Source organism: Falco cherrug, chromosome 2, assembly GCF_023634085.1.
Source record: "Falco cherrug isolate bFalChe1 chromosome 2, bFalChe1.pri, whole genome shotgun sequence".
NCBI classification, from domain to species: domain Eukaryota; kingdom Metazoa; phylum Chordata; class Aves; order Falconiformes; family Falconidae; genus Falco; species Falco cherrug.
Window position 1 is genome coordinate 56,154,088 of NC_073698.1, and position 9,764 is coordinate 56,163,851.

General features: G+C 45.4%; 1 protein-coding gene across 1 annotated transcript in view; it reads left to right on the plus strand.

Annotated features, from left to right (window-relative positions):
* Positions 1-2,352, plus strand: part of DNAJC3 (DnaJ heat shock protein family (Hsp40) member C3) — a 31,219-nt gene extending 28,867 nt beyond the window's left edge. Inside the window, exon 12 of the mRNA XM_055701815.1 lies at positions 2,112-2,352. Coding sequence (XP_055557790.1) covers positions 2,112-2,269 — 158 coding nt within the window. The 3' untranslated portion in view covers positions 2,270-2,352. The remainder of the gene's footprint in view (positions 1-2,111) is intronic.
* The last annotated feature ends 7,412 nt before the right edge of the window (positions 2,353-9,764 follow it).

Below are 9,764 nucleotides of genomic sequence, written 5' to 3' on the forward strand. Positions count from 1 at the left end.
TTTTGTTTAAAGTAAATAATTATTTCAAAGATCTCTTCTTAGGATATCATCTTGCAGAGATTTCCAGGATCGATTAACTCTGGAGATGCTTACTTCAACGATATGGGTGTCTCCTTCTGTTTAAAGTTCCATTGCAGACAAGGTTTAGACGACAACAGCACTTGAAGTGCTTCAGAGAAGCCCTTAGAATTGGCCCTGGTGTGCGTCAAAGCCTAGATGTATTGCACCAACAGATGCTCTGCAAACAAAGCGTTCCTCCGAGGGCAGGGACGGGGCTCTCGGCTCTGTCAGCCTGAGGGAGAGGATGCCCTCCTTGCTGGTGTGTGGCCAGTCTCCTGGGGCCAGCCCGGTCCCTAGGAGCAAGGAGCCCTGGCAGGTGTGACAGTGTCTGCTGGGCGGGGGACAAAAAGAGCAGAGTGCAGTCACTCTCCTGGGAGACCCTGTGGTGTGGCGACCAGGAGATCTGATGTCTCTCACCAAGAGATGAACAGAAGGGGTTGGACCGCTCAGTCTTGAGAATGTAATAAAAAAAGGGGTGGTGGTGATATTTCACCTCCTTTAAAAAAAAACAACCCACAAACAAAACAACCCAAAAAAAGAAACAAAAAAAAAAACCCCACCACCAAAACCCCCCACCCAACAATGCTCAACCAGAGCCATCTGGTAAGTTCTTGTCTCTAAGCTGTTCATGTATGGTCACTGAAAAGAGAGAAGCATGTCAAAGATGTAGGTATTTGGAGTGTTTTATCTTGAGCTCTCCAGGATCATCAAAGTGATAATTAGGGAGATGGGCTCAGACTTTCTTGGAGGAAGGAAGGATCAGAGAGTGGTGAACTGCATTACAAACACTTCTGGTCAGAAAACCTTTTTCTGTGTTAACGTGATTTTTGATCATGATTTTGAACAAATTAAGAGACTGACACACTGGAAGCATTTGAGATGCTGTTTGCCCTATCAGTGTCTCTAGCACCTACTTTCTCCTTGGCACTGTTCTTTATGTCATGTTTACCATTCCTGTAAAACCAGCTGGGCGAGAAAAGCTACACTGGTTGTATCTGGCTTTTGTAGTGCCATCTGCATTGTGTTCCCTCTCTAAATGCAGGACATCCTCGCCTTTCAACCAGATATTTTTCTCAAGTCATTTTCTGTCTTTATTGACCACGTTGGTTATGTAAAGAAAAACTGCGAAGCCTGTGGACCTCTGAATCTCTGAGCTTTGATGTGCAAGCCTGTTATCGTAGGGCTGTGGCGTATTCTGAGGCCACCTTCCACGTTCCTCCCCTAGCCAGTGTCACGAGTCCCCCTTTAACTCCTTTGTTTCTCTTCTCTGCCTTGATTAAATTCACTTGTCCTGAAAAAGTGCCAGTGATGATAAACCTTGTGGCACTGGCAGGCTGCTTGAAAGTTATATGGCGGTGTGATAACTCGCATAGTAGAGGCTGTAGCCTGTGCCTTGTCTGTGGGTCTTGGGGAAGGCTTTCAGCTTTGTCCCTGCTGGCCCAGACGACTTAAAAGAACATGCTTTCTGCCTCCCAGCTGCTGTCCCCTGGATAGCGCTCTGCCTGCCTGGTACGTGGGGACGACTGAAGAAGTCGGGGGCTCTGCATGCCAACTTCGGTGCTGTTGTTGAAGGATCAGTATTATGATTTGTTAGTTGCAAAGAATTGGCAGGATACAGCACGGTCTGTCCTCGGACAATCCTGAGTGAGCTGTACAGCTCTGAGAAAATAGGTCCGATAAATTCATCAAGGACAAAATGTCCCAGTTATTTGTGGGATGCAGTCGGTCAAAGTGCAACTGTCCCGTCCCCGTTGAAATTCTGACCTGTCCTATTGAGCAGCCGGGTACCGTCGTGCCTTGTTTTAAACGAAAGGACCTGTTTGAAGTTTTTCGTACAGTGTTTTCATGGATTGGTCTCCTCCTCTGCCAGTCTCCTGGACAGCTTTGAAAAACTCGGAGTAATTGGGTTCCACAGATGCTGCCAGTAAGAGTGGTAATTGCGGCTCTGTGGCCTGGGGGGTGGTTGGGAATTGGTTGTTGGTCATCAGAGATGCTTGGTGTTACTGCCCGAACTGCTGTGCCGTAATTCCACCTTGGTTTGTTCCCCGCAGAAATGAGGCGGAAGTTCGATGCGGGGGAGGACCCGCTGGATGCAGAGAGTCAGCAGGGTGGAGGCAACCCTTTCCACAGGAACTGGAACACGTGGCAAGGATTCAATCCCTTTGGTTCTGGAGGAGGACCATTTACATTCAAATTTCACTTCAGTTAGAGCCAAGACTGTTTCTGGTGGCTGCTGCTGTTTTTTACTTAATTCGTTGAAAAATAAAAAGTCTTTCAGTTCAAGACCCAAAATCTTAATTTCTAATGTTGTCCTTAACCCAGAGTCTTGCTGCACTAGGAGAAACTCCTTTCTTTTAGTATTCAGAGGGTTTGCTTTGCGGTGAACTTGACAAGCACGTACTGGTTGCGGGGGTTTGTTACTGCCTATATATTTGTTGTGAAAATGCAGGACACGTTTATTGCTATGGATGGAAAAAACAGTAAGAGGCTACTTAGGACAACACTTAAACGTAAATTTAGGACTGAAGTATATGCTTAGAGGTAAAAATGCATGTAAATATTTTCCTGGATCGGGGCCTAATAAACATGGAAAGGGTAGTTACAGTAGTCTCTACGTTAACAAATCGTTAGTCGTCGTGCTCAGCAGAATGATCCGTCTCTCAGTATTCCTCAGAGGACGCCCCAGCGCCCACCCGCTGTATTACTGTCGGCAGTGCCATGGGTAGGGTGAAGGGGCTGCGTGCTGACGGTCTGAACAATCGCTCTGAAAGAAGATTGCTTGTAAGTAATTATATTTGAAAATGTTTACTCGCTTTGTTCATTAACCTGAAATGAATTGGGATGATTACATTGGCGGTAATTGTCAACTATGAAAGTAAAAGAATATACTTGATGTTTTCAGAAAGACTTTTTTGGAATGTGATTTGGGATGTTTAGGTATCACTTTTGAGTAGTTTGCACTTTAAGAAAATACCTGCTTGAGATTTGAGCAAAAATACTGATGTGACGTTTCCCCAGCTATGCAGCGATGTGTTGCTTCTCTGTACATAAACTCAGAACCGATCCAGGTTGCGTGGCAGGTGGACTGCAGGAATGCGGTATTAACTCTAGCTTTACCCTGTAATCCGACTTCGTTTCTGCTAGGTGATGCAACAGTGAGTTAATACTATGTGAAATTGAAGTAATTTTGTGTAACAGGCACAGTAATGCAAAAACAACTGCGAAAAGGACTTAATTTTCCATTAGCCAAAAGTCTGGTTTATTTTTTCTATATGAAAATATAGCACGTAGTTAAAATTGGTTTAGTGTCATCGATTGAACGGTGTGAATGCGGTACGAGGTGTTACGGGACTGTAGCTGCTGAGAGTGAGGAGTCTTCTCATCCTGTAACTGAATATATCCTAAGTACTGGTGAGTCTCAGCAGCAGCCATTGTCTTAGAATGCAAGAATTACAGTTCATCAGTGTTTTCTTGATTGGATTTTAACTGGAAAACAATAATCAGTTGGTAGGAATCGTCTCTCGCTTCAGCTCATGGCATTTGAAAGCGCAAGCAGCCTCGGTAAAACAAATGAAATCAGCAAATAAGGCCTTTGGTCTGAAAGGGGGCTTTTTATTGCTGTCATCAGAGTTACTATTTAAGTATAACCCTTGTCTCCTGCCTTAAGTACTTCACAAACCTAATTGTGGCTTTGTAAAATATTTTTCAACAGTAATTTAAAGGTCAGTGTTTGTTCAGCAGAAACTTATCTTCGAGCTGAAAAGTGTATGTGGCAATTTCTAAGTTTATGGTACAAAACCACCCCAGCAGCCTGTTAAAACTCCAGTGTCAGGTATTTTCCAAGTTGAATGACTTCCTAAAAGTTTGACTTCTGCTTTTGACTGGTCCGAAAGCTCTTTGTTCAAACCCTGTACAGGAGGCTGTTCACACCGCTGGGCTAGCACGGTTCTCATGGGACCCCTAGGGCTCAGACATGGACACGCTGCGCAGTAACTAACCCGTCATCCTGCGGCATCAGGCTCCGCGCGTGCGCTGTGTGCTCGCAGTACTGAAAAGAGGGGTGGGCGGCCGCCGTCTGCAGCGGCCTCTCTTGGCCGTTGGCCTCTGCCCCTGGGGGGGAGGCGGCCCAGCTGCACTTGCCTGGGGCCAGGTAGCCGCTGCTCTGCGGGTTGTCGGTTGTACGCGTAAACGCTTTTATATCGCCTTCTACACTACAGAAGGGGCTGTTCTTAAATTAGCATTGAATGGCCGGTGTAAGCAATATGTCGTATTTTGTACGTACAGGAGCGTTGTTGGGTGTCAGGAAATCACAGCAACCACCACAGCCACCGTCTGTGTGCGCTAGGGAAGTGCTGCGAGTGATACGTCGTCTTTCAGAGGGTGACCCTAGTTCAGCTTCTTTGTACTCATCCCTCTCCCTCCTCTGTTTTAAAAGCTGCAGCTGAGAAAACGGCTTCCCAGGTTTGGATTTTTTTCTTTTAGGGAAAGAATAAAATGGTTCTTCCCGAGCAAATTATTCACACGAGGCGCTGATGTTAGAGCAGTGCGGATTTGTTTCTCTAAGGTGAAAAGCGCTGGATGCAGTCAGGAACAAAAAGGATTATGTTGGAGAGTGAATGGGAAAGGGAAAATTCCACATCGAGTCACAAAAGGCTTGAGTGAGTCAGTAGGAGGAAAAGGATTCGTGTGTGAATGCTGTTCATAGGCTCCTTCTGTGGAAGACGGTGTCTTGAAAACAAAAAGTGACAGTGGAGAAGGGGGCACCGTAACACGAAGCAGCAGCTGGTGACAGAAAGGGTTATTGGTCCAGCGCTGCTTTTCAGGGAGCAGGTCCTGGCTGTTGGCTCTAAGGTACTTCTGAAGATACGGAAAGACAAAGCTGTGTTAAAAGAAAGCGTTTCTGTTTCAAGGATCTCAGGCAGGGTCACACGTTTCCTGGTGTGAAGTTAGAAGTTCAAGTGCTGAAAACACGGAGTGTTGATGGTGCAAGCTGCACACAAGGAAGCTGAATTTGCCTTTTTATTTATTAGTGGGTGTCCGTAGTGCAATAATGTTCAATAACTGAACATGGAAATAAATGTCTTGGTAGTTTGTAAACCCTGAAATGTGCATGAAGCATCGCTGCAATAATTGGCCTATATGTAGATGGAGACTTTCTCTGTTGAATTCTCTTTTTCAGTTTTAATAACCTGGATGAAGGTGGAGGGGAGCATATTTTACTTGGTGTACGTGCTTAATGCTGACATTAATCAGTATTAAAACAGATTCAAAGTGAAATTACAAATTTAAAAGCTCAAACTTGTGACGGATGCAGAAAATGTGTCAGCTTAAACTTAAAAAAAAAATAATAAAGCTTGTTATTGTTTTCAGTTTTCACACCAGTGTTTGGAATAAGAGTTATTATTTGTTTAGGGCTGTGATGGGTAGGAGTGTTGCTGGAAGCCGGCCAGTTTAGCATAGCAGGTTTAGTTGTATTTAAAAGTGCCTTACTGTAAGGTATTGCTTGTTTGCTCTGTGATACACACTTTTATCCATAAAATAACAAAGGGGAGAATTTTTTTTGTTTGGCCCTCGGCAAATCTCAAAGTAGCAGTTCTATGGTTTAAGAAGGATAAGTAAAGCTAGCTGGAGAGGTATTGAATGTTTCAAATTACGAAATGTCTTTATAAAAAATCATAAATCTAAAAAGCAAGAACTGTTTTTTTTTCTAGAACTGTGGGAATTATTTTATGGTATTTTTCACAATAAAGATATTTATGATGACAAGAAAGCGCTGCAGTGTATCTATCTGTCTGCCTTTCTTCCCTCCTCCCGCTCCCCAAGTGTCAAGTTTGTAGCTCCCAAAGCAGTTCTGCACAGCTCATGAAAATTTCTGAAGCAGCTCATGCAGAAGGTGTCAGGCTTTACCAAGTGAGCGACGGAGGGAAGCGGCAGCGTTTGGGTACTTGACACTTGGGTTTTGAAACGCGGCTCTGCTCTGTGAGGCTGGGCACCGCTGGGTCCTGCCCCCTCTCCTTGGAGTGGAGCAGGGAGCGGGAGGGCGGCACTCCCGCGAACACAGAGGAGAGCATTCGACTGTCCCGATCCGGTATCGGAAGTCGATAGCGGGGACGTTCCTAAACAATCCCAAGAACGAGATTAAGGCACAGACGAGGCCAGACGCCGTACAACCTTACAAGTTTTATTCTCTACAACAACTGATACTTGCGATAGGACGGAGAGGAAGAGAAAGTCAGAATCCCCAAGCAAGGGAACAGGAGAGGTGCACCTATTCACCGCCAATAGGGCTCCAGCGATGCTTTGTCTCGGCGCAGTTGTCCAAGTCCCAGACTGTGGAGGTGAGCAGGTGGAGCAGGTGGAGTCGGTGAAGCCTGTGGAGTCCTCTGCGCCGCCAAGCCCCAGGAGTGAGTGGAGCCCCAGCAGTTACAGGTTTCAGTCCACGTCATTTCCCCCAAAAAACGCCCAGTTCTCTGAAATAGTTTAGTCTGCACCGTTTCTGCCCGCGTGCCCAGGTGTTACTGTGCTGACTCCCCAGCCCCGGTTCTGCCAGGCCGCTGTCTCCAGCAGCAGTTGTCTCATCCGAGGCTCTTTCTTGACAATACCAGGATGTTGTGGTCGCAAAGTAGACAAACTATGTCCTTTGCGCTCGCCAACAGGAAAATGGCGGTCACGAAACAGTGATGTTGAGACAATTTCATTTTCTGTCCTTACACACCAACAAACCATCCCCGATGGGTACCTGGCTCTGTTCTGGGGGCAAAATTGCATCTTTTCAAGAAGTCTTAATGCTGGCTCAGGATGCAGTTGGTCCTGTTGGAGTGTCTACCACAGCCCTTTCCTGCGGTACAGCTGTGGCTCGGGGCGCTGCTCATCAGCGGCCATGTGCTGCTCAGTGGTGTTGCGCTGGGAAAGCGGCGCCTCGTGCTGTGGTATCTGCAAAAGACAAAGCGCCTCAAAGGCGTAGAGACACCAAGCACTTCCAGGTCTGCAAGCTTCTGTGTATTCATCTGTATAGATAAACTAGTAGCTCTTGCAAAGGAAGAAACTAATTATCTGGTAATAAAAGATCAGCCACCATGTATCTACACAATTTTATTAATGCGTTTAGGTCAAAAAAAAAAAGGGGGGGGGGTGTGAATGCAGTGCTCTGTTTTGAAGCCACAAATAACAATAAATTTATTTTTAGCAAAAGGCATTTCACAAGCTGTCTAGACCTCGGTATCTTACAGCTGTCAGAGCCCCAAACGGGGCCCAGAGTGCCACAGTGATGACCAGGGAAAGCTGGCTGCGTGACAGCCTTTCCAACATCTCTGCAGTGTGTGACAAGGACCTGCTGGAATGCGCCATTCAACAGAGGCGGCGGAGGTCTCCAACCCCGAGGTCTCCATCAGCAGGCAGTCAGGCCTGGCAGTGCTGACTCTGGTGGAAACTGGGCGACTCCTGCACTGGGGCCAGGAATCCCAGAGCAAACGGAGACCTCCACCCTGCGGTGACAAAGCCTAAGCAGGAAGAGGCACCCAGCTCGCCAGCAGCACTACAAACCAAGACCGGGGATGAAGCTTTAACCGCCTCGTGGGCACCCACGGTCTGCGAGGGGAAGCTGCCAGCAGCACACAGCAGGTGCTGCAAAAAAGTGACGAGTGCGTGCAGTGGGTGACTCTCGGGGGCACCGAGGTGCTGGCCTGATGGGGAGGCACAACAGGCACAGGCTGCCGAGGTGGTGCCAGAGGGTGCCCCTGCCTGAAAAGAGGACACGGACCGCTGTCCTCTGCTCGCCTGGGCACAGATGCCAGCACAGGCCAGAACCTGGGCAGGAGCTGAGCTGACGGCAGGGCGCTGGGGGCGCAGGTGAAGAGGACCGGTGCGCGCAGCACCCTCGGTTCCCTTTTGCCAGTTAGCGGAAGGGCTGTGTCATGCCCACCAACCTCCGGCTGGTGGGAGGGTTTTGGCTTTTGTGGCAATGGGACATCTTCGATGAGGGCAGGCGGTTAGGCAGGGCCAGCAGAGGAAGGGGAAGCTCCGGCAGCAGCAGCAAGGCAGGCTTGTGGTGGGCCTCGGACCTGTTAACCACGGGTGTAGTGGGCGTCAGGCGATACAAACCAGTAGAACAGAAGAGAAGGGAGGTTTTCTCCAGTGGCACCTTTTAATACTTTGCATAACAAACACAATCCAGTGATTTAGTATTAAAAATATAGTAATATGCTAATGATTCAAAATTCTGGTTTAAAGGTATCTTTGAAGAGTAGTGAATATGTTTGCTGGACCCTTTGTTTCACAAAGCAGTATGTACCTCAAGAGAGACCTTTCCTTGAAAGTATTACATAGAAAAAAAGAAACACTATGACATTTTTTACAAATAAATACAATACTATAGAAAATAGTTGAAATCTTTCAAATCTTCAAAATATCTCCGGGAAATTACATTACTTAAATGATTAGAATATAATTTTTAGAAATCTTAAGGGAATAGCATTTAAAGAGCTATTTCTTTTTTAAATCCTGTAGAAATAATGCAATTTTAAAAAGGACAGGATGCTACAGATAAAATTAAAAAGAAGTCAGTGCATAAATTATCCACTTTTTATACTGCATAACAGAAGTTTCCCACAGAGATAATCATAATTAAAAAGAACTAAGCTTTTTTAGAGATAAAAACCTTTAACTTCTGGCTTAAAAAAAGCTTTCCAATGTACACGTCAAGCACAAAATTCCAAGGCAGGTCAATGTGAAATGCTGTAGAGCAAAGCATCAGGAAGGACACATAAACTTTGGAAAAAAAGAAAGAGCAGCAAGCAGTTGAAAAATGTTTTTTTTTCTTTGACGTGAAGTATCAGTTGTTCCCTTGTTGTGCACTGAATCTGTAGTAACGATGCATATACAGCTGCTCAGTCAGTTATAAGTGCATCCGTACAGCATACAAATACCAACTCCCGGTTCTGTGTTCAGATGTTTGACGTGCTGCCTGATACCCTGAAGTAACCACGTTGGAGGACAAGCGTAACCAAAGAGCTACTGCACTTAAATGGGATAGATAAAGAGGACTGACAGGAGGCTTTACTCATCATTGCTATTGAGTTACACAGGAAATACTCTGTTGAGTACTTCATACAAAGAAAATGCCCACAACAGACCCTTTAAATAATCTCTGTGGCATGTTAAAACTGTTCAGAATGCACAGGTAATACAATAAAAAAAATAATCTAAAAAGCTGTAAATTCATTTGCATGTCTCATATTACTAACAATTGAAAAATATTTTAAGAGCAAGTCTTTGAAACCCTGCTTTGCTGGTAAGAAATTTTAAATAACCAGCACCTGATGACATTGACAGTACACACAAAATATGCTTCCTTTTTCTTATTATTTATTCAGTTATTTGCTGGTATGGAAATTTTATGCAATTCATTCTGGATTCCCCCACTTAGTGTAAATTACCTTTATAGTTTCAAGCATTTAGACAAAGACTGTGTTAAGCTGCTGCTCTTGTAAGAATTCTGTGATCATATCCGATCTATTCCAAAACCAGCACAGCCCAGATTGTGCGTTTAAGGCATCAAATTTCAGTTGAAGAAATAAATTCCCTATTTTCAAATACGTGTACTGCAAGAACTTTTCGCTGCGATCTGTGGGATCAAAATATCAGTAGCCCATTAAAGCAACAGTTTTGTGAACACACATTTAGAAAATTACAGGAGACGCCACTGA